The 22,821-nt window shown below is 63.0% G+C and overlaps 1 protein-coding gene across 1 annotated transcript in view; it reads right to left on the reverse strand.

Annotated features, from left to right (window-relative positions):
- Nucleotides 1-5,275: 5,275 nt before the first annotated feature.
- The window catches only part of KDM4B (lysine demethylase 4B), a 134,763-nt gene continuing 117,217 nt past the window's right edge, over nucleotides 5,276-22,821 (reverse strand). The window contains 12 exon segments of the mRNA XM_044916750.1: nucleotides 5,276-7,276; nucleotides 8,388-8,480; nucleotides 8,994-9,113; nucleotides 9,413-9,657; nucleotides 9,660-9,843; nucleotides 13,987-14,095; nucleotides 14,324-14,379; nucleotides 14,665-14,741; nucleotides 16,391-16,613; nucleotides 18,818-18,996; nucleotides 20,999-21,119; nucleotides 21,372-21,823. Coding sequence (XP_044772685.1) covers nucleotides 7,100-7,276; nucleotides 8,388-8,480; nucleotides 8,994-9,113; nucleotides 9,413-9,657; nucleotides 9,660-9,843; nucleotides 13,987-14,095; nucleotides 14,324-14,379; nucleotides 14,665-14,741; nucleotides 16,391-16,613; nucleotides 18,818-18,996; nucleotides 20,999-21,119; nucleotides 21,372-21,823 — 2,036 coding nt within the window. The 3' untranslated portion in view covers nucleotides 5,276-7,099.

Raw genomic sequence — 22,821 nt, forward strand, 5'->3', positions numbered from 1 at the left:
GCCCCAGGGCCTTTGCACGGGCTGTGCCCTCCACGTGGCACTCTCATCCCCCCGATGTACACGCGACTCACTCTCTCACTTTCTTCGGGTCTTTGCTCAAATGTCACGTTCTCAGCAAGACCCTGAATGCCCTATATGCACTCACCCCCAGCCCCCATCTGCTTCCCCCCGAGAGGCTGTGAGCTCCTGTGGGCAGGGAGGTTTTATTTTTTTCCTGTCTTCTTTTGCAGGGTAGCCCAAGCTCCTGGAACAGAGCCAGGACGAGCAAGGTGCATCATCAGCATTTGCGGAGTGACTGCAGGCAAGCGACTTGAACGTAAACACCCTTCCTCTCTTTCCTCCTCTGTTCAGTAATTAGGATCTGCAAGGAAGAGCTGTCCCTTCTCCTCCCCCTACTCATTCATTCAATTATTTATAGGAGTTTGGCTATTTATTTTATTCTGTAGGTTATAATCCAATACTATCCCTGAGTTTTTTGTTCCAATTATTCTGGCCTCGGCCCCTGGGACTGGCCTTTCCAGGTGTCCGTGTCCTTTTCTGGCTATTTCCTTGCTCTCTGCCAACACAAGATGCTCCAAATTTGCCTTGTGTGTTCCCTGCTCCAGACGTACAATGAATGATCTCCCCGAGGAGCTCTGGTCTCTTGTATGGCAGGACGGTATTTAGAAGCCAGAGTCCAGGTGCCAAGTGTGCTCACTGCTGCGGGCATCATGGCGCCCGCACGTGCACACTCCTGCGCTCACTTCCGTGCCTGTCCGTGCTGCCTGTCCATCTGTCCACACCTACAGTCTCTCCGCGTACGAAAACCGTGAGTTTGTCCCGACACGCCTGATTCCAACCCAGGACAAGGTCCATTCTAGCTCCTCCCAGCCCTTGACTTATTTGTGATTTCTTTCTCTGACGGAGAGAGACCCGGCCCTCATCGTGTACCATTAATTTACCCATTTGTCCAACCTCTGTATTTACAGAAAGCAGCTCCAGGATGGCTAAGCTGCGGGGACACGATTTTCTAACTAGAGTGCAGAGTCGCTGTGCAGGTATCTTTGTTTTTTAAAAAAAATTTTAAAGGTTTTATCATTTATTTGAGAGAGAGACAGAGAGCAAGAGAGAGAGCACAAGCAGGGGGCGAGGGAGAAGCAGGCTCCCCACCGAGCAGGGAGCCCGATGTGGGGCTCGATCCCAGGACCCTAGGATCATGACCTGAGCCGAAGGCAGACGCTTAACCGACTGAGCCCCCCAGGCGCCTGGTATCTTTGGCTTTAGCCGAACAGTATCCAGGCAAAACACTAGTTTCAAAACACCCTTTGTAGCACGTGTAGTTCATGTGGTTTCCATTTCGGGATTCCCAGCACACCTGGATTTTAATCAGCTACCGTGTGGGGTGCGTGACACAGGACTGTGCCGTCGGTCTGAGCTATTCTGAAGGGCATGCCCAGAGGTCGCCCGCTCACCTGCTACTCTCTCCCACGCCCCATTTCTTGGGACCCTTTCCCACCTGCCCCTGTAGGTGCCCAGCCTCCCAAGGCTCTCCGGAGCCCACCCACCAACACAGGACTCAAAGATCCACCTGCCAGGCCCTGGGTCCAGCATGGCGGCTGCTTACACACACGGGGCTCACACTCACGTGGGGGGACGGTCATGGGATGGTCATGGGACCCCCCAGCAGGGACCATTGGGTTTGTGGTGGAGGATAGAATGCTGGAGTGACTTGGCGGGGGGGCCCCCAAAAGATACGCCCCCGCCCTACTTCCCAGTGCCTCTGACCTTATTTGGAAAAAGTGTCTTTGCAGATGTAGTTTAGGGTCTTGAGATGGGGGGAGCATCCTGGTTAGCTGGGTGGGCCCTAAATCCCACGCCTGGTGCCCTTACATGAGAAAGGCTGACAGACACGGGAGACAGAGAGCAGGGAAGACACCGATACACAGGGAGACGGTCATGTGCCGATGCGGCCACAAGCCAAGGGACACTGGGGCCCCCGAAGCGGGGAGAGGCAGGAAGGGTCCTCCCTGGGAGCCTCTGGGGGGCGGGAGGGGGCCTCGCGACACCAGGATTTCAGACAACTGGCCCCCAGGACTTCGAGAGAATATGTGTTTGCTGTTCTAAGCCACTCAGTTCATGGTCCTTGGTGACCAGGACCCCAGGAAGCTGATCTGGGGACAAAAGAGCCGTGAGTGTCCAGGGGCCACTCGGAAGGTCCGAGTGCCACAGAAACTACTTCAAACACCCTATTGCCCACGCACATCTTGGGTTTTGTGTTTCTATAGGCATGGGGTGCTGGGGCTGGTGGGCTGAGCGGGAGAGACCCCTCCCGCCTCTCCCCTGCGCAGGCTGCTGGGAGGGCGTCATCTGTCCCTGTCACTTGCTGAGTGGCCAGGATGGAAGCTACGCAGAGGGGATGCCAGGCATCTGGGCACTCACTGTCCCTGGCCTCGCCCCCACTGCCATGCCTCGCCCCTCGGGCTGCCCGTGGCAGCAAATAATTCTTATTTTCTCCGTTAACAGCAAAAGCACGAAGTAAATCTCACCCATAAATAATGCTCGCCAGCGGGAGTGTCCCCCAGCGCTCTGAGGCGTCCCCCCCCGCAGCTTTCTGCGCCCGGCCTCTGGGGCCTTGGGGTCTCTGGGAGGCTGCTCTCCCTGGAGGCTGTGACTCTCTGTCCCCGAGGGGCCTCACCAGGGTGGCAGGCGGCCTGGGGGGCGTGGGGGAGGGCTGGCGACGAGGTTGGGGGGGGAGAGTGGCCACGCAGAGGTTCCAGCACCATCATAAAAGCCACGGACTGTGACAGCAGGGGTCACAGACCGCATAGGCCAATGGGGGCCCGTCCTTCTCTGCCAAAGGTGGTGACTTAGGGGGTGGGGGCAGCCTGCAGAGCTTGGGCATGGGCCACGGTGGGGTGCAGAGGCTTAGAGGCCAGAGCCCCCCAGCAGGTGGATGACGGATGGGCGGAGGGGTCTTTGGTCCAAGTCTCTCTCTCCACCATGCTCCTGGAGGGAGTGGGGGGCTAGGACACAGGTGGCCTCATTGGGGGCCTTTGAGAGACGGGATGGGTCTGGGCTGGGCGGGCTGCCCCCACGGGGGAGCGATCTCATAGTGGCCACGGAGGGGGCGTGGCGACTGCAGCCTCCCGTGCGCTCTAGGTCTGGGATGAGCACGTTTCAGTAAGGGACCAGATGCTGACTTCTGCTGTCTTTGCAGGCGGGTGGGTCTCTGCTGCCGCGGCTCCGCTCTGCTCCTGTAGGGCAAAAGCCGCCCCAGAGGACAGCTAAGTGCATGGCTGTGCGCCAGGAAAACTTCATTTACCCAACAGGTGGAAGGCCAGATTTGGTTGCCGAGCCTGGTCCTAGGACAGTGCACTCACCACGCTGTGCACCTGTCCGGAGTCTCTCTGATGGGCCGTCCCTCGAGGGGTCAGATCCTTCAGACATCAGCTCCCAGCAGGGTCTCCCAGACATCCTGACAGTGTACCCTGCGTCTCGGCCTGTTCCGGTCCGTGGGGGCATGTGTCATAGCTGTTTTGTGGTTCCCCCGCCTTCCTGGACCCCAAACTCTGAGAAGCAGCAGCTCTTTCCCCGGTCCTCGGGCTTCTTTCCAGGGCCCGGCACAGGCCCCGACACCCGGGGCCCCCAGGGCCCCCATGGGCTCTGCACGGCTGCACATCGGAGTGGGGGTGGCAGTGGGCCCTCTGTGGCCACGCCAGGCCACCTGGCTCAGCGGCCCCCTCCCCGGGGCTGAGAACAGAGCGTGCCTGCCAGGCCCCTGGGAGCCTCCCCCGGGGACGATGCTGACCTGTCCAGTGAGGGCCACGGAGTCCCCTGTAACAGATGGAGAAACTGAGTCCTGGAGCTATTGAGAGGATGCTGGAGGCAGGGGCTCCCTGAAGAGGAGGATGTGAGAAGTGGAATGAGGGTTGTGGTGGCCGGAAGATTTTATCAAAGGAAATTGCTGCTTAGGGTACAACCACCTTGCAAGGACACCCACGCTGGGGAGGGAAACCGAGGCCCAGAGATGGGCACCCCCCGTCTGGGGTCCCCAGGTCACTGGCTGCTCGCCCCCACTGTCCTGCACCAGCTCCTCAGGGCCCAGTCCCAGGTCCCCGCCTCGAATGTCCAGTAAATACATCACCCGCCCGCTGGTATCTCCTGAGGGGCCCCTGGACCACCCTCCCCGGTGCCCAGACTGGTGCATTCAGTCGTGGGTCTTCATGCGGGGTCTTCACTCGGGTCTAAGCTAGTCTCCCCCGCCCCTGGCTACCCCATCCCAGTTTGTGGCAAAACCACCTTCCCAGGTGCTCAGCGCAGTCCCGCCTTCACAGCCCACCCCCCACGCCGGCCTCCCCATAGCGGCCACCAGAGGGTGCCCATGAGCACCCCAATCAGGTCTGCCCTTCCTGGCCCACAGCCCTTCAGGGCTCCCTCCTCCCTCAAGGGAAAAGCCCAAGTCCTCCCTGGGGTCCCTAAGGCCCTGCACGACACGTCCCCATCCCCTCCCTGTCCTCCCCTCCTCTCTCTCCCTCTCCCACTCTGCTCCAGCCACACAGGCCTCCTGGCTCTTCCTCCAACACGCCAGGCCTGGTCCTGCCCCAGGGCCTTTGCACGGACCATGCCTGCTGACACTCCATCATCTCCTTCAAGACTCCCTGTGTGAACACACCACCTTTCTCCCCGTTCTGCTCTTCCTACCTCACCTGATGAGCCATACTTACTGGCTGCCTCTCCCAGTCCTGTTGGCTCCATGAGGGCAGGGATCAGACCGGCCTCACTGGTGCCACACGCCCAGGACTTGCGGGATGAGTGGCACATTCATGAGGGGAGGGGGCCCCGTCTCATCCCAGGCCTGGGAGACCCCGTGGTCTGGCATGCTCCTTGGCTCAGACGCACTGGAACCGGGTGGTCAGGAGGGCAGGGGGAGGGTTGCCACTGGCCCCAGACAAGCAAGGGGTCAAAGAGAGTTGTCTTTCAGAGGGGACCTGCTGCCCCCAGCCACCGCTGCCCCCAGCCTGCCTGTGAGTGGAGCCCGACTCAGCCTCCGGGGAGGGGTCTGCGGGGACACAAGCCGCAACAGCCGTGGGCTGGGGAAGAACTGCCTCCATCAGGAGGCCGGGAGCAGGAGCCGAGGGGCCAGGCCGCATTCCCACCCTGCCGCGCCCTGGGGAGGCCTCCCCTCGGCTGTCTGGAAGCAGGCAGCCTGCCCCCCACCCCCCTGCGGGTAGACCGCCCTCCCGCCTCCCGGCGCCCACCCAGAAATGAAGACACCGCCACGACAGCGAGCTGTAATTCGCAGTGCTCACGAGCCTTTAATTCATTATGAACCTAGAGGCAGGGGAAATTAGGCAAAAATACAGCGCATCCTTAATCTCGGGTGGGAGAAAAATCAGGGTGGGTGGGTTTTGTTTTTCGTTTTTGTACATAGACACGGATATACCTTTGTGGGGAGATGGGCTTTTCCCCTCTGTTGAGCCGCGGCCTGTCTGCACGTCAGTCACCCTCGACCCAGAAAGACCCCCCCGGGTCTGGCCCCCACCCCCCTGACCCAGAGGGCCAGCCCGCTTTTTGTTCTCTTTACAATATAAATAGCATTTTCAAACTACATATGAACACAGTGCCGCATCGGGCGGAGCTGCTGCATGCAGAGGGGAACCCCCACATCCCCGCTGGCTCCCCTCTGGGCCTCCCGCCCCCGCCCTGCTCCAGGGCACCTGCCCCCCGCCCCCCATCAAGCAAATGAAAGGTTCTCGGCTCATTTACATTCTTTCCGTTCTCCTTATAATAGTTCTTTCTGGCCTGGTAGCCATCAGAACGCTCTTTTTTTTAATTTTTAATTTTTTTTTACACAAGCAAAATTATGCTGTCGGGCCCAGGGCAGGACAGCGGGGGGCGGGGGTCCCAAGCCCCTCGCAGGCACGCTCTCATAAATCCGACCCCCTGCTCTCAGGAGGCGGGTCTGGTTCTCTCTTGCTGTCCCCCAGACACACAAATCCACGCTTTCCAAACGGGACACAGGGGTCCAAGGCGGGCGTCCTGTGCACGTGGGGCACCTGGGTGGCCAGAGCCCGGGGACACAGGCCTCGCCCACACAGGGAAACGGCCGGACTCGGGCCACCCGGGAGGCCTGCGTGGCCCCGCGTCGCCCCTCCCCAGACAGCCACAGGCAGCCAGCCACGCACCCACTGGGAGGGCCACGGGAGGCCCGGGCGGTGCTGGGGACACTCCGTGGGCACCAAGCCCTTTTGCAAGCACTGGAGGCCGCAGCCGTGCAGTGGTTCTCACGAGGGGAGGAAGCAAAAGATGGAGCAAACCAGAAGAGAGAGTGTTTATTTTGTGAAGGCGTGCGCGGACCGGAGGGGGGCTCCTGGACCCCCAAAGGGCGCGGCCGGCCTCCTCCCGTCGGCGCAGAGAGCCACGGGGCTGGCGCTGGCCAAGGAGACGGTACCAGCCGCCCAGGCCTTCGCCAAGTCTGGGGGGAGGAGGGCCAGGCCTCGACACACGTCCCTGACCCTGCCCGGCCTCCCAGGCACCTCCCTGCCGCTCGCCGAGACCAGCGAGGTTTTAAAACGACAAACAAACAAAAAACGAGATGCTTTTATCTCCCTCGGCGTATCTCGGTTCTGAGAAAAAGAACATTTTTGTTTTGTTTCATTGTTAAAGCCACAAATCTAGAAAACAACTTTGGGGATTTTTTTTCCTGGTCTCTGTTTTCCTTTTTTTCTCGCGTGTGTTTTTTTTAAACAATAGGTATTTATAGAAAGAGCCTCACAAAGGTGATGTATGTACAGGAGTCACAATCTCAAAGGCTGCTCAGGAGGCAGGCAATGCAGTAGCACCTTTTCGAGAAGAAGAGCTGACATGGTTTACGAATCTGAGTCGTGGGGGTGGCGCGAGTCCCCGGCCGGCCCCCCCAGAGCCCGCGTGGCCCTGCTCCCTGAGTCCGGGCCGCGGGCCGGCATCCTGCTCGCTCCTGTCGCCGCAGAGCGGGGCGGCCGCGCGTGGAGGTAGCCTCTCGGGGCCGGGGGAGGCGAGGACGGGATTCACAGCAAGCAAACGCCAGGGCCCGCCGCCGCCTGCCTTGTTGGGCCGAGGGGTCGCCGGGCGGCCGGCTGTCCTAGAAGGGGCCCCCGGGCCGGCACTGCGCCTGCAGGAGGCTCTCCATGAACGCTAGGTAGTCCGGGTTCCGCCCTGAGTCCTCGGGGGCGCGCGGGGTGCCCACCCGCGGGCGCTTGGCGGCCTTCACCTCCTCCCCCGAGAAGGTGTTCTCCTGAGGTGCCCCCGTGCTGAGCGACTGCAGAGACCAGACAGCACACAGGTTAGCGCGGCAGCGGGCGGCTGCGGACCCACGGGCTGCGTCCCCTCAGATCCATTTGTCCAAGCCCTACCCCCGAGGTGCCGGTATCAGAGGAGGGGGCCCCCGGGAATGGGGTCAGTGCCCTTTAATCACAAGGACCCCACGGAGCTCTCCCTCTCCCTCCAGCCACGAGGGGACCCCAGAAGGAGGCGTCCGTGAACTGGAAGCCGCGGTCCCCCGCCATCCACTCTGCCCACACCTTGACCTCAGAGGTGCAGCCTCCAGAACTGCGAGCAACGCCGTCTGTACCGTAAGCAGCCCCGACAGACCGACCGGGGGGCTCCGCTCAGGCACCCGGTGGGGGCACACGCCCACCCCGCTGGGGGCCAAAGGCCCTGCGCCACGGTCCCTCATCCAGTGACCTTCTGAGAGTGACACCAGTCGCCAGGGGTGGCTGCTCAGCGCTCCTGCCTCTGCGTGAACCCCCAGTCCTGCGTGTGAGCCTCCCAGCAGGCAGGGCCCAGGGACAGGGGGCGGCCCGAGCCTCGTCTGTCCGGCCCGATGGCGGCTAGGAGGAGCAGCCCAGCCTGGCTGCATCTGGCAAGCCCCGTCCTTCCCCGCGGGAGCCTCCAGCCTGAGGTCAACGGGGCGACCCGCACTGCTCTCACTTTGAGCTCGTTCAGCGACCGCCACAGCCACCTGCACTTCAAAACCTTGCCTTTGGATTAAACACGAAAGAAAGACAACCGCAGAAGGCCCGGAAAAAAGGCCAGTCACCGTCCCTCAACCCTGGGACTCACTGTTCCCTTTGAAAAGGGACGAGCTTTGCCAAAGCGTTTCTGTTGGCGCCGCCAGCGTCGGAGATCAGATTGTGTGTTCAGGCGGCCGCCATGGAGCACAGTGGCCGGGGGCCGGGCTCCTGCGGGTCTGCCTCCTCCTGGCGGGGCTGTCACCAGCCCTGCAACCCGTCCTTCCCGCCACTGACCAGGTTCCCTCCCGGGGAGCAGGACGAAGGGGAGGCCGAGGCCTTTCGGACGGGCCGCTTCCCTGAGGACCACAAAGGGCTTCTGGGGGCACCGCCCCCACCTGGCTCGGCCACACCACTTACCAGCCGCGACCGGACCCTCTTGGGGAGCTCCTCGTCCAGGGTGAAGATGTCCCCACGCTTCACCATCAGCTGAGACCCGTCCTCAAACTCCACCTGCAAAGGGATGCAGTTCTCAGGGGTGGCCTCCCGCCAAGGGGCACCGCTGTGGGGCGTCCCCACTCAAGGAAGGGCAGCGAGAGGAAAAGGGGCGTAGGGGTGCGATATAGAGAAATATGGGTGCCGGTGAACACGAGAGAAAGCAGAACAGCTGAGGATGAGCAGCCGCCGACTTTGGCGGCTGGAATGTGGGTGATTTTCCTCCAAGACTTGAGGCTACTAAGTGATTTCTCTTCCACACTCATGGGAAGAAACTCACAACCATCCAGATTAAATAAAATACCAGGGCACTGAACCGTACACTTAAAAATGCTCAGCACAGTAAATTTTACGTTATGTATGTTGCTTCCCACACACGCAAGTAGGAAGACAGGTCTATGAGAAAAACAGCGGACAACTGAGGCCCCTTCCAGCTGAAAGGCGTGACAAGCCCTGACCCTTTACGTGGGGCAGACGGGAGCTGCCCAGGGCCCCACGGCCCGTCCACCCCTAGGGCAGGCGCCCGCTCACCTGGTACACGTGGCTCGTCACAGAGGAAATGAACCTGGCCTTGTACAGGCTGCCGTCCGCCCACCGCAGCTCCACAAACTCCCCCTCGGGCGGGGGTCCGAGCCGGACACAGTCCCGACTCTGCAGGGGAAGAAGGCGGCGGGAGGTGAGGCCCCTGGCGCCTCCCCACGCCTCGGCCGGCCCGCTCAGCCGTGCTCCGTGCTGGGTGCCGGCGGCGAGGAGGCCGGGAGCATGCCGGGCCTGCACTCTCAGGCGAGCGCGTGGGCACAGGGCGGGGGGCGCTGGCTGCAGAATCGTCTAGAACCGGCTGCTCTCTGCTCTGTGTCCGCAGAACCGGGCGGCGCCTCCCCTGCAGCGGGCCTCGGCAGCCCCCCGGCCCCCTCCCCGCGCCCGCCCCGCGCCCGCCCCGCGCCGCTCACGGTAATGCTCTCCGGGTACAGGTTGTCGCTGTAGGACCCGTCGTCGAAGTTCACTTCGTAGAAGGTCTGCGTGCTGGTGCCGATGATCCGGCACCGGTAGTAGAGGCCGTTGCGGTTCTTGGTGATGACCATCTGGCCCAAGGACACGGCCCTCAGGAACTGGACCTGTGGGCGGCGGGCACAGGGCCGCGTGAGCGCGCAGGCGGCGGCGGCGGCGGGGCGGGCGGGGCGGGCGGGGCACTCACGCTGTGGCCCCCTGACTTGTGCTTGAAGCAGGTGATAGACACAACATAGGGCCAGTCGTCCGGCTCCATGAGGACCCCGGCGGCGTGGGCGCAAGTCACGTGGAACGACGTGGAGCAGTGCTCACAGGAGCACTGGATGCAGGCTCCCGACACCTTCTTCATCCGTTTCCGGCAGTACACGCACTTCTGGGGGGACACAGACGAAGCCGGGCTGGGAGGTCTCCCCAGAAAGGCCCTCGAGACCTGGGGCTTCAAGGCAGTGGCCCCCGCGGCTCACGTGGGGGGAGGCACCGGAGGCAAAGCCCGCAGAGCTCCGTGTGGCCGGAGTCCCCCAAACCCAGCCAGCGGCTTCCCCCAGGAGCACTTCCGGATTCTTCTCCACACACCGTCTCCAGAGGGCTGCCTGGGACAGTCACTGAAGAGCCAGCCACGGGAACGTCCCCGAGCTGCGAGCAGGAGCGAGGCGCCCACATGCGCTGACCCGGGGACAGACCCAGAGCCCACGACGCTCAGGGAGGGAACCAGACAGAGAAGGCCACACGGGGTGTGAGTCCACATGGGTGACACGTCCACGGACAGGAAGGGGGCTCGTAGGTACCAGGGTCTGGAAGGGGAGGGGATGTGACAGCTGATGGGGGGGGGCTTTTTGGGGAGATAGAATGTTCTGGAACTAGATCATGGTGATGGTTGCCCAACTCTGGGAATGTACTAAAAGCTACTAAAATTGGGAATTCTACCTTCATTTTGAATATAAGGCACCGTGGGGGGTTGCCTCCTCCACGAAGCTGTTCCCCATCGCCCCCCCCCCCCCCCCGGGCCCGCCCTGGGGGACAGCCCTACCCCCCCAGGTGCCGTCACTCTGAGCATTTACTAAGCGGGCCTTTATCGCTCTGTAAACCACGTTCAAAAGCCAGATACGCAGCGCAGCCAAGGGCGCCGCAGGAACGGCACCCAACGCCAATCGATGGCAATGAGATCTCATTATTAAACTGTCAATACCTAATCCCCGCCACCCTGCGGGGACAGGCGCGGACACCACAGGCGGGAGCGGCATTAACCCTCCAGGGCGCGCCGATGGGAAGGCGCAGGGAGGCAGGGAGCAGCCCCAGCGCAGGGAGCGGAGGTCCCGCCACCAAGCCAGTGGGGCGCCGAGCAGTCCCGCTGCAAAGGCCACAGCCGGGCTAGAGCCGGGCCAGAGCCGGGCCGACCCCACGGTGGAGACCCAGGGGAACCCGATGGCTACGCCTGACAGCACAAAACATTTCAGCCCGTGGGTGGCGACCCCTCATTCTGAGCTTCCCCATCAGTTAGAATGCGGGCCAGGCCCCCGCCGTGCCATCTGTCAGGAGCCCCTGGTGCTGGGCATCTGGGTCTCCCTTGGAGGCTGCAGAAGGGTGTGCAGGGGGGTGGCAGACATTAGTGGAGAGCAGCGGTCTGGGGGAGCCAGGGGCCACGGGTGGGGGTGACGCTGGCCGGGGAGGCTGCTCCCACCTGCAGACACCCACCCCCCACCACACATACACACACCAGGTCCCATGTCCTCAGCCTGCCCCTCACGCCCACCCACCAACCTGCTTTGGGAAGTGCCTGCCTTCCCCCCTCGTACTGACTGAGGTGAGCCCCTCCACCTCGAAGCAGGGCCAACAAGAGGGCAGAACTGATTCCAAGCGCCTGCCCCCAGCCAGCCGTGCCTCTACTGCCCCCCACAAACTGATCTTTCCCACTCGGGAGTCCCCACCAGACCTTGAAGTTCTTCCGGGGATCATCCCAGCCTGGTGACAGGGGGGAGCATGGGCGCAATCTGGGCTCAGCCACGGCATGGACGGGGCCACCCCCGCTAGCCAGGACGCCTGCAGCGCCCAGGGCCAGAGGCCAGGTAGTCATGGGGACAGACGGACGGATGACCAGGAGTGACCATCCCTGAGCCTGTGGCCAGCATGTGGCTCTGGAAGGTGGGCGGGTGGCTGGGCAAGCAGGAGTTAACTGCTGGCTTCCTTGCGAGGCTCCATTAGGCAGTACAAGTGAGCCTCGTGTAGAAGGATTTTTAATTCATCGTTACAAGTGCTGGTAATGAAGAGGCTGCAAGCTGGAAATGTCAGATGATCCATAAAGCGCCTGGGAGGGAGGATCTATCACAGGCACTGCGCACCGCGCCATCATCCACCTGAATAATGAAGCCTTTTACGCCCGCGTTCCTGGAGGAGTCACCTGCAGGCCGCCGGCCTCTTCCTAATCACCTGTCTGCACCGGGCAGGGCTGGTGCCGGCCGCCCCACGCCCCCTGGCCGAGGCCCCCCGCCCCTCCCACACGGGCTCCTCCAGCTGGCCACTGAGCCCTGCCAGGGGGCCCCACACCTGTGGGCTCTGAGCACCACGTCCCCACAGGACTCCCCGAAAGGCCCACTGGCCGAAGCCCTCTCTGCCTCCGGCCCGCCCGCAGCCTGGAGGAACAGCACCCCTGGAATGCCCTGGCAGCCGGGAAACCAACAAGCTGGGAAAAGCAGCCAGATGCTGTCAGGTGCCACGAGAGAGCCTGGCAGAGTCCCCCATGCGTTTCCACGGCAAAGCAATGGTGAGGTCACGGCAAGGAGGGGCCTGAGAGCAGGAATTGGTGCTCAGATGGCCCAGCCGGCGCCAGACGGCCGGGCCCAGTTACCATTGGCCACGCAGGAGGCCATGAGCGGCCCATCATACAGACGGGAAGGCCGAGGTACATGGAGGCCAAGGGAGCTGTCCAAAGTCACGTGGCCGGCCGGCGGCTTGCTCACAGTCACACTCTGCCCCCTCGGCCTGCTGTCCCCAAGGCTCCCCCAGGGTGACCATCATTGGTGAGAGGAGGAGGCGGGAGCCCCTCGAGGCCACACTCCACCCAAGGCCTTGCAGAGGGAAGTGCCGTGTGCATCCAGAGGGGCCAGCTACGGAATTCCTACAACTCAGCAGCAGCAATTTAAAAATTAGCAAAGGACCTAAGCAGCCAATTTAAAAATTAGCAAAGGACCTAAGCAGATATTTTTCTAAGAAGACATATAGACAGGTGGTCAAGAAGCACACGGAAAGATGCTCACCGTCCCTCATCGTCAGGGAAATACAAGCCAGAACCACAACGAGATACCGCCTCACGCCTGTCAGAATGGCTAAGATCAACCACACCAAAACCAGCAAATGTTGGTGAGGATGCAGAGAAAGGGGAACCCTTATGCACTGTTGGTGGGAATGCAAGCTGGAGCAGCCACTCTGCGAACACGACGGAGGTGCCTCAGAAAGTCAGAGAAACCAGGGCGCCTGGGCGGCTCAGTCGGTTAAGCGACTGCCTTCAGCTCAGGTCATGATCCCAGGGTCCTGGGATCGAGTCCCGCATCGGGCTCCCTGCTCTGCGGGGGAGCCTGCTTCTCCCTCTCCCACTCCCCCTGCTTGTGTTCCCTCTCTCGCCGTGTCTCTCTGTCAAATAAATAAAAAAAATCTTAAAAAAAAAAAAAAAAAAAGAAAGTCAGAGAAACCACCACCAGGGGCGCCTGGCTGGCTCAGTCGGTAGAACATGCAACTCTTGGTCTCAGGGTTGTGCGTTCGAGCCCTGAGTGGGGTATAGAGATTACTTAAAAAAAAAAAAAGTTAAAAAATATAGAACCACCATGCGATCCAAGAATTCCACCATAGGGTGCTGACCCAAGGAAATGAAAACAGCACCTCAGGGAGGCACGTGCCGTCCCATGTTCACGGCAGTATTGTCTACAGTGGCCAAGACACAGGAACAGCCATGTGTCCACCAGCGGAGGAATGGAGAGAGATGTGGCGTGTCCACACAGTGGACTACTACTCGGCCACAGAAAGAAGCAAATCCTGCCATCGGCAACCACACAGCCGGGCCCAGACGATGTTACGCACAGCGAGAGGGACGGGCCCAGAAGGACACGTCCCGCGTGACCCCACTCAGAGTCAAACTCCAGGACGCAGAGAGCAGGAGGGTGGCTGCGGGGGCGGGAGGGCGTGGTTCAGGGCGTGTAACGCTCAGTCACGCACCACGAGCAAGCGCACGCTCTGCCGGCCGCACGAGGGGCTGCCGTAGTCAGCAATGCTGCCGGGGCGCCGGGAGGCTTGTCAGAGTGCGGGGCTCACGGTAATCAGACAAGCCCGGGGCAGAGCGAGGGCAGCCTCCCCCACGCGGGAACGCACAAGCTGCACGCTGCACTCTGCCTCTGCACAGAGACCCCGGAAGCCAGGGACCTGCTGCACCTCCGAAAAGAGATCCGTTTGGCCAAACTGAAATCAGTGGCATCTGGAGACCGGGCAGCCACCCTGCACCCCCCCGGGGGCACGACGCCGGGGCACCTACCAGCTTCCACCGCTGCTCGGGGATGGCGCTGATGTCCACGGGGTGGCGCTCCATCACGTTCAGGAAGCGCACTTCGGGGACGGCGATGGCACAGATCACATGGATCCACCTGGTGGGGGGGCGGGGGGCAGGCTGGGGTCAGGACTCACAGGTGCACCCCACCCTGGGCCCTGGGGTCATCTCGTAGCTGCTGCTCCCCCCCCGCCCCCGCCAGTGCCGCCAGCCGGTTGGGGCTTACAGGACCTTAAGGGATGTTCTGGGCCAGCGGCTCCTCCTGGTCCCCCCACATGCCTCAAGGCCCAAGGCCACACACCCAGGAGGGGCCCCCGCCACCCACCTCCGGTCGGTCGTCATCTGCAGGGCTCCTCCCCGGAGGTTGCAGAGACAGCACTCCTGCGGGAACCAGACAACCACAAGGTGAGGGGGTTTCTGCCCTGGGACCTGCTCCGGCCTCTGCCCGCAGCGCTTACGTTTCAAACTAGCGGCCATAGAAGGGACTGGCCGGGGGTGGGTGGGGGGGTGCATCGGGCTCCACCCCCTCGCTGCCGAGGTTGAAGAAACTGAGACCGGGGGAGGGGAGGGGAGGTAGCCAGCCCAGGTCACCCCGGGTCCCAGGCCCAGCTCCTCCCCAGGCCTCAAAGGCTTTCAGAGCACCACCCAGCTGCAGGGGTGAGTTACCGCAGTCCAGGCGTGGGCCGTGCACCGGGAACACGTCCAGCCCTCATTGACCAGCTCGGGGCGGATGCCGTAGCAACCTGCAAGACAGGGGAGGGGGCAGCTGAGATGAGGCGGCATCTGTTGCCAGGCCGCATGCAGAGCCGATGGGGCCTCCTGGAATTCGGCGGCAGCATTTAGGGCAATTGCTCTCCCCATTCTCTCTCCCTGAATCCAGGCCACTGCGCGCAGCGGGAACGGTCTGGAATCGGCTCGTTTGGAACGCAAGTAGGGGGAAGGAGAGCAGGGCCCCCTGCTGGGGCTGCTCAGCCCGGGCAGCCCTTGCTGTCTCCATTCTAGTCTCGTCAAGTCAAGGAGGCCCTGCCCAGGCTCTGCAGGCCAGGGAGGCTGGCAAGCCAGGAAAGCAACCCCGCAGTTGTGCACGACTCGAAGTGGGCCTCGTGGATGCTGCAGTTCAGACGGCAGAGCTGAGCCGGCTGGGCCCTGTGTTCAGGCAGAATCACTACTTAGGAAACCAGAAATTGGAGGCTCTGGGTGATGAAGGTTTGCTTAGGACCTTGGTCCTGGTTTAGAAATGGGGAGAGGGCATGGAGGAGGGGAGCAGAGGGTCAAGAGCCCGTGCCCTGGAGTTATCATCCAGCAGCACCCTCGGCCGGCTGGGGTACTGTCACCTGGCCAACGGGCTCTGCTGCCTGGAGTGGGCAGTGGCCAGCGCCAATGGGCCCCAGGGGGAACACAGGGAGACAGCAGGGCGGCAGAGAGGTGGTCTTCTGCTGTGTCCCCACAGAGGCCCTGAGGCACAGCAAAGCGTGCAAGAGCCAGAGCCCGGCCCCCTGCTCTGAGCCCTGGGGGGCACTTAGCCAAGCTCCAGGCCTAGTGGGGGCCTGACTCCTGGAGGAAGAGTGGGCTCCACCTCTCTCTAGTGCCCGGTGTCAAGGACGATGCTGAGCCTCTGCCCCCCCCCCCCCCCGCCCCCCGGGCTCGTTCCCGCCTGTGCAGCCCGACTCAGTCCCCTCCGGAGGGTGGGCTCAGCCTGGGCCTGCACCGCTGTCCCCCGGGGGCCTGCCCGCCCAGGAGCACGCCTCACACCTGGGCCCAGCAAGGCAGAGCAAACGGGCTCCTAGCCAGGGGACAAGATGAGCTCTGGGCAGGCCTCTGCAGGGGCTGGATAGAGACCTACGGCTGCCTCCCTCTGCTAGGCAGCCCATGGGGCTGAACAGCTCCAGAAAGCCTCCTTCCCGTCCTGGAGGCTCAAGCTCGCATCTGCTGCCCCTCATGCCTGAGAGAGGGGCAGACATCCATTTTTTTGTCTCAGGCTCAGTCGGGCCCTCAGGCTTTGGGAGAGGGTGGTCGCCTGTGGCAGAGAGAGATCGGATCCCCTGGACCACTCTAGAATCTCAGCTTTACCCTCTGACTCCTGCCCCAAAGCATGCAGTTTAAGTGTCACAGCGCATTCAAATGAGGTGACGGGCACCTCGTTTCTTCCTGCTGCTGCCCAGAGGGGAGGACAGGCCTCAGTGGCACCGTCAGAATCGGCCAGGGGGAAGGCCACCCCGTGACACCAGGTCCTGTGACAGCCCCCAAACAGCAGCGCAGAGGGAAGGGGCTTGCTGGCTCCGCAGACCCAAGGGCGGCCACTCAGGGAGGGTGAAGCAGGGGGCCACCCAGGGGGGGCCACGGAGCCCACAGCTGCCTGCCCCCCGGCCACCGGCGCGGACCCAGTACTCACTGGCGTGCACCTGCAGACAGCACTTGGCACAGGCAATCAGCAGGCTGGTCCCGTCATCCCCAATGTAGGAATTGGCGGGGAGGGGCTCCGTGTTCTCACCACTGGAGGTGAAGCACATCTCGGGGATCAGCGGCCGTGTCTTCTGGCCACTTTTGGAAGGAGGAGCAGCCGAGGGACCCTCCCCGAGGGAGGCCTGGGGAGCCTCCTTCTCGGTCTGTAGGGACTGCAGGAGGAGGGGGCTGCCTTCAGTGGGGAGTCTGGGACACCTGACATGGCCAAAGCAGTCCAGGCACCATGGCTGTCCTTGACTCGGCCCTCTACCGCCCCAAATACCCCCTTGGCCTGCTCCTCACTCTCCCCTGCAGTTGCCCCATCCCACCCTCCCAGCCCTCAACCCCGACCCAAGAGCCCTCAAGAGATCCTCCTCAAACACAGCCAGACCCTGTCCCGTCCCCACTGAAAACCCTCCCACTTAGGGTCACATTGGCAGAGACACTGTCCTGCTGCCCTCATGCCCCTCGATCGCTCTGCTCCAACCACACCAGCCTCCTCGCTCGGCCTCCAGCACCCCAGGAGCCAGGCACCATCCCGCCCCGGGGCCTTTGCCTGTGCCGTTCCCACTGCCAGGAACATCCAGATGTCTGCTCATGCGTGCTCTAGAGCCCAGCCCGCCCACAAGACCAGGGGCTCCCAGCCCTTCACCCCTGGTCTGTGTGTTCTTGTGATCCTGACCATGACCTGACACTGTTTTATCTGTGAACCTACACAGAGTTTTCCCTACCTCTGACATGTGTCCCATAAAGGCCGTACCCCAGTCCTCGCTGAGTCCCCCAGATCCCATCACGTGAACAGATCATGATGAAATCATCCTGGCCATGGCACCCAGGTCCCACACCCTCCGGGCCTGTCTCAGGACACCCACAGAGGAGTGGTAGGAGGACTCTGCACTCCCCTGACCCGGGAGGGAAGAGCTCTGGCGGAGGCACCCTGCCCGCCACCTCGGGTTAAGGGACCGGCTGGTTCCCAAACAGGCAGAATGTCCAGGCATAACGTTGACCACCCTCACGGGACAAGCCAGGCCTGGTCCCTGACTCCGAGGGCTCTGACAGCAGAAGCCCACCGGAGCTGTGGGCACAATGAAACTTAGCCAGTGGACTCAAGGAGATTCGCATCTCAGGGCGGCGGTCCCAGCACCCTGACTCCCAGCAGCACTAAAGAGGGCCACGCCTGGAGAAGCCATGTATTCTGTCCCGTTTGTCTGCAAACATCTGCATGGAGACTGCGCTCCAGGCAGCGCGAAGCAGCAGTGCCCTTAACACGAGCATGCTGCCCTCGGCTCGGGGCACAGTCCTCGGGGCGGCTCAGCTAAGTGGGCACTAGGCTAGGAGCCTGGAGATTGAGCTCCGTCCTCCAGGGACTCACAGTCCAGGGGCTGATAAACACAGACAGCAGGACAAGAGCAGAGGTGGGGGGGAGAGCCTGGGGGGCGGGCGGGGTGCCCGGGGACAGCAGGTCCAGGAAGGCTTCATGGAAGAGAAGGCAGCTCAGCAGACTCAAAGAATGAACAAAAATCTGTCTGGTAGGGCAGGGGGCCGGGTAGGTGGGTGGTTGGGACCCTTGGGGTCAGCACGGAGCACGCTGTCACTGTGTGCGTGGTGGGGGGCAGATATCACGGCAGAAGAAGGCTTCGGGGGCAAACTGCGAGTCCGGGGCCCGTGGTGAGCCTGGTGGAGTTTCCAGCCAGGGAGCACATGACCGGCGTGGCCTCCTGAACATGTGCCCGGGCCTCAGTCAGGCACCGACAGGAAGCGCTCCTGCCAGGGCAGGTGAGGAAGAAAGAGCTAGAAGGCAGGTCAGGGTGACAGCATGAGGGGGAGGGGCGACAAGGTTAAGTGGGCAGGACCTGGTGGCTGACAGCATGAGACAGAGGCCGGGGAGAGGCCAGGTCCCCAACTTGGGAAACGGGGGACAGAGCGGGACCCAGCTCGGAAGAAGTACCTGGCTCGGCAGAGGCCACTTGGGGGCTCCTCACGGGGTCCATCCCGCTGGGTGAGGGAGGGCGCTTGCCCTGGACCCAGTCCGCCCCTTGGCTCTCAGGTCCAGGATAAGTCCCTCTCTGGTAAAACTCAGATACCAGGCTCTCTCTGCTTCTCCCTACAGCCCTTCCAAGGGAGCCTTCGGCTTCATGTGCCCCCAAATGCCCAGAGCTTCCCCCGCACCCGTTGCCCTGCGGCTATCCGGTGCCCCCCCAGGTCTCCTGTCAGGCCAAGCTCGGCACTGACCCCACGGTGGCTCCTCCAGCAAACGGCTTCTTGGTCTCCACCCCCCTCCCCGGGGCTCCGTCAGGCGGGGCGGACAGGTGCCCCCGCGCAGACCGACGCTGCCCACCCCCCACCCCCCGCCCCCCGTGGCCGGCCCGGCGCTCACCTGGCTGTAAGGGTAGAAGAGGGTGCAGATGGCGCAGTAGGGCTCGGTCAGGGCGGCCGCCGCGTTGAACTTCCTCTCGGCCTGGAAACTGGCAGCCTTGTTCTTCCACTGCAGGGAGAGCAAAGACCTCAAGGCCTCGGGGTCACTCATGTCCTCCTCCCCGGAGAAAGGGAAGGCTTCTAGAGGAAAACAGGAGGGCGGGAGGGGACGGAGAGAAACCTAGGCATGGCTGGAGGCCCAGAGGAACCTTCCTTCCCACCCACCCCACCCCTGCGGGCCCGTTACTGCTGCGAGCATCCGTGGTGACAGGTCCCCGAGCTCAACAGAGCCCAGGGAGGAAGACAGCTGGGAGTGGAGGGGCGGTGTCACTCCAACACACTCGGGGACTTAGTGTCACGACCAAGACAGAGGCCACAAACAGACGTGCCCCCACCTCGCCTGTCACCTGCTGCGGCTGGCCTCTGCTGGCCTCACGTACCAGCCAGCCACACCCCAGCCCCCCGAAGTCCCACTGCTGTGTTTCCTGAGGACACGGGGCTGAGCTTCAGTGCCCTGCAGGAGGCTACCCCAAGAAGCGGGGTTCTCATTCCTGAGGCCGCAACCCTCACAGCCGCTGGGCCAGCAAGGCATGGTGGGAAGAGAAAGCAGACAGGAGCCTGGAGTCCTGGGCTTGGGACCTGGGACCCCCGAGAGGGAGGAGGAGGTCAGCGCAGACCCCCAGGGCTGGGCCTGACTCAAGGGCCAAGACTGCTCTGCCTGAGGAGGCCCCACGCAGGCCCAGGCCCCCTGCAGGTGACAAGAGCTGCGGGCCTGCCTTCTGTCACCAAAGATCCCAGGACACATGCTGGGCTCTGGGCTCCCGGTGGTCTCACAGCAAAGAGCTGCGGCTTCACCCAAGGGGCCCGCGGAGTGGGGGTGGGGGAGGCCTTGGAGGCCCCTTCTGGAAATGATGCAACAGCCTTTAGCTGCCTGCGGGGCTCCGGCTGTGTCTGGCCCTCCAGTGAGCTCCCCCTGCTCTTGGGGGCTCTGGCCTTGCGATCCCAGGTGCCCCCAGAACCCCTCCTCGCCCTAGGCTTATAATCTATTTCAGAACGAAAGGAGATATCCAGATGCTCTGCAAACTCCACGGGCATCTTACGCGAAAGACCAATGCTGGCTTAGCAAGATTTCTGCAAGAGCCCGCTCTGCCGGCTCTCAGCGGCATCCCAGCCCCAGCTCCACATCGCGTTTGTTCCACCCTCCCCGCGGCCACCAAGGGCCACCAGGAGGAGCCCTGCCAAGCGGGCGGCCCGGCCACAGGTCAGGTCACGAGGCCTGGGTAGCAGCTGCAGCGCTGCTCCCGCATACGGGCACCGGGGTCGCAGAGCCAGGACACGTCCGCGGGGTAGTCCTCGGGCCCGCCCAGCCCTGCGAGCCTCTAGCTCTGAGTCCCTTCTCAAGCCCCGACGCGGGGGTGCGGCCGGCACACGGGGCATGGGCACGCCCTTCGGCTCGCTCGCTGGCCCACTCTGTAAATGTTCCGGGAGCCTACTCTGCACCAGGCATCCCAGCAGATCCCGAGCCCACGAGAGGAGAAGGCACAGTCGTCGCCTGCCTGGGGGCAGCTAGGGATGCGTACGCACCGGGGCCACGGGAGCGGGGCGTGGGGGCAGCCAGCCCAGGCCTGGGGGCGGGGGCTTCTGGCAGGGACAGAAGAGGTTCTCGCAGAGCACAAGAGCCGCTGTGTGTTAGGTACCACAGGGACAAACAGCCCCCCAGGCGATAACCCAGCCTCGGCACTCCCGGCACCCGCCACGGGCTCGGCACCACATGGCACGCCTTCCAGGCACTGGCTCCGTGCACCTTCCCGGGAGGACGCCTCACAGGACTGGCAGCGCCCGTTTTCCAGATAGGGAAACTGAGGCACACAAAGGTAAATGGCACCCATGGTCTTGGGCTGTGGTTTGAGCCCCCGTGACCTGCAGCCTGCCCCTCCCAGGCCATGGTGTATGTTTTAGGCCCTGGGACCAGCTTTGGCAAAGCAAGCACCCCAAGGTGGGAAGTGGAGCGAATGAGGGAGGGGGCCACGCCTTGGGGTGGCTCTACGGGGCTGCTGGGGCCTGGCTGAGGGGAGCACTGCCGGCTGAGCAGGGGCCGCTGGGGCTGACGCTCCGCATGGGGGAGGGGGTCTGGGGGCCTCACCCTCGTCACTCGAGGCCTCCTGCTTGACCACGGTCAGCGGGGAGCGGGTGGGCGGCTTGCCCAGGGGGTGACGCCGGCTCTTCTTGATCTCCATCTTCAGTTTGGAGAACGTGGGTGGCGCCTGAAAGCGGAACGGGGAGTGTGTGCGGAGGGCATGGTTCGGAGGCACAGCAGAGCCTGGCCCCTCGGGGCAGAGCGGACGGCCTGTGTCCCCGGTCGTGGGTGCGAGGGCCCCTGGAAGGGGATGGCCGGGAGCTACTGGGTTTTTTCTGTGATGAGCTGCGGGGGCTGTTTCAGACGAGCAGGGCTGGGGTGGGAGCACGGGGCAGTGGGATCCCCAGGCCCCAGGGCCCTCCGCCGGCAGCTCCCTCACCTGTACCTCGCTGGCTCCGCTCTCCTCCTCGGGACCCGTCAGCTCCATGGGGGCCGCCTGTTCCTTCCAGGTGGGGCCCCTCTGGGCAAAGTGCTCAAAGGCCTGCTGGCAGGACACGCGGCCCTTGTCACACCCCGTGCCAGGCCGTGGCACCACGTACAGCATGGGGATGATGGGGCGCGGCTTCACCTCCGGCTCCTCGCCGGGTGCCTCGGGGGGCACGACGTTGAGAGGTGGCGGTGGGGGGTTCTCTTCAGCTGGCGCGGGGCCCGGGGCCAGTGCCGGGGGCTCCAGCGGGGGCGGCAGTCTGGGCGCCTCCTCTGCAGGGAACTGGGTGGGTGGGGGCGGCGGCAGCTGGGGCAAGAGGGGGTGGTGGGGATGCGGAGGACCATAGCCCTTCTTCTTCCTGTCGCTCTTGGCCTTGGCCGGCCGCAGCTTGCCCCTCCCGTCTTCTGTGGGCAAAGAGGAAAGACAGGTCAGAGCTGAGGCCAGCGGCCACACGCTCTCCTGCGAGCCCCTGCGCCAAGGCAGGAAGTGACCTTCCCTCCGCAAAACACACGCTTCCAGCAAGTTCAAACTGCTGGCGGCCCGAAGCCAGTCATGCCCGAGCCTTGGGGTTGCCCCTGGTCCCTGTTCTCCTGGTTCTGCCAGGTGCTCCAAGGGCCTTCTGGAATTCGTAGTGAGAAAGCAGCTGGGAGGAGCTGCTTTGTGGTTCTAGGCTCCTGACTGGGGGGCGGGGGCCGCTCCAAGTGTCCTTCCTGGGGAGTGGGGCGGATGGAAGATGGTATCCAGGTTCTGTAAGTTACCACGGTTCAAGTGTGCAGCCTGTACCGTTTTTAAAAAGTGAAACCTCAACCAGCAAACCATGAGAAGTGGTCACTTGAGCAGAACACAAGAGTCAGACGGGCCTGGAGGACCACTGCGGAGGGCCGATGCTGGGGGACTCCTGACAGGTGACAGGGCAGGGAGGGAGGGAGGCGAGGCATGTCGGCAGTGGCATCTTAACTGGGGGCCGGGACATCAGATAAAAGTGAATGGTTGGGGCGCCTGGGTGGCTCAGTCGTTGGGCGTCTGCCTTCGGCTCAGGTCATGGTCCCAGGGTCCTGGGATCGAGCCCCGCATCGGGCTCCCTGCTCAGCAGGAAGCCTGCTTCTCCCTCTCCCACTCCCCCTGCTTGTGTTCCCTCTCTCGCTGTCTCTGTCTGTCAAATAAATAAATAAAATCTTTAATAAAAAAAAAAAGTGAACAGGGGTATGTTTGGCAGAACCTCAGTCCCCGGAGATGCCCAGGTCCTAGCTCCAGACCTGTGAACGCGGAGCCTGACACGGCAGCAGAGAACTGCAGACGGGGTTAAGGATCTCGGCACGACAGATGACCCGATGGGCGCAGTGTGCTAATAGGAGTCCTTAGAAGCCAGGGATCTTTCGCAGCTGCGGTCAGAGGGAGGGGC

The sequence above is a fragment of the Neomonachus schauinslandi genome, chromosome 1 (assembly GCF_002201575.2).
Source record: "Neomonachus schauinslandi chromosome 1, ASM220157v2, whole genome shotgun sequence".
Taxonomy (NCBI): domain Eukaryota; kingdom Metazoa; phylum Chordata; class Mammalia; order Carnivora; family Phocidae; genus Neomonachus; species Neomonachus schauinslandi.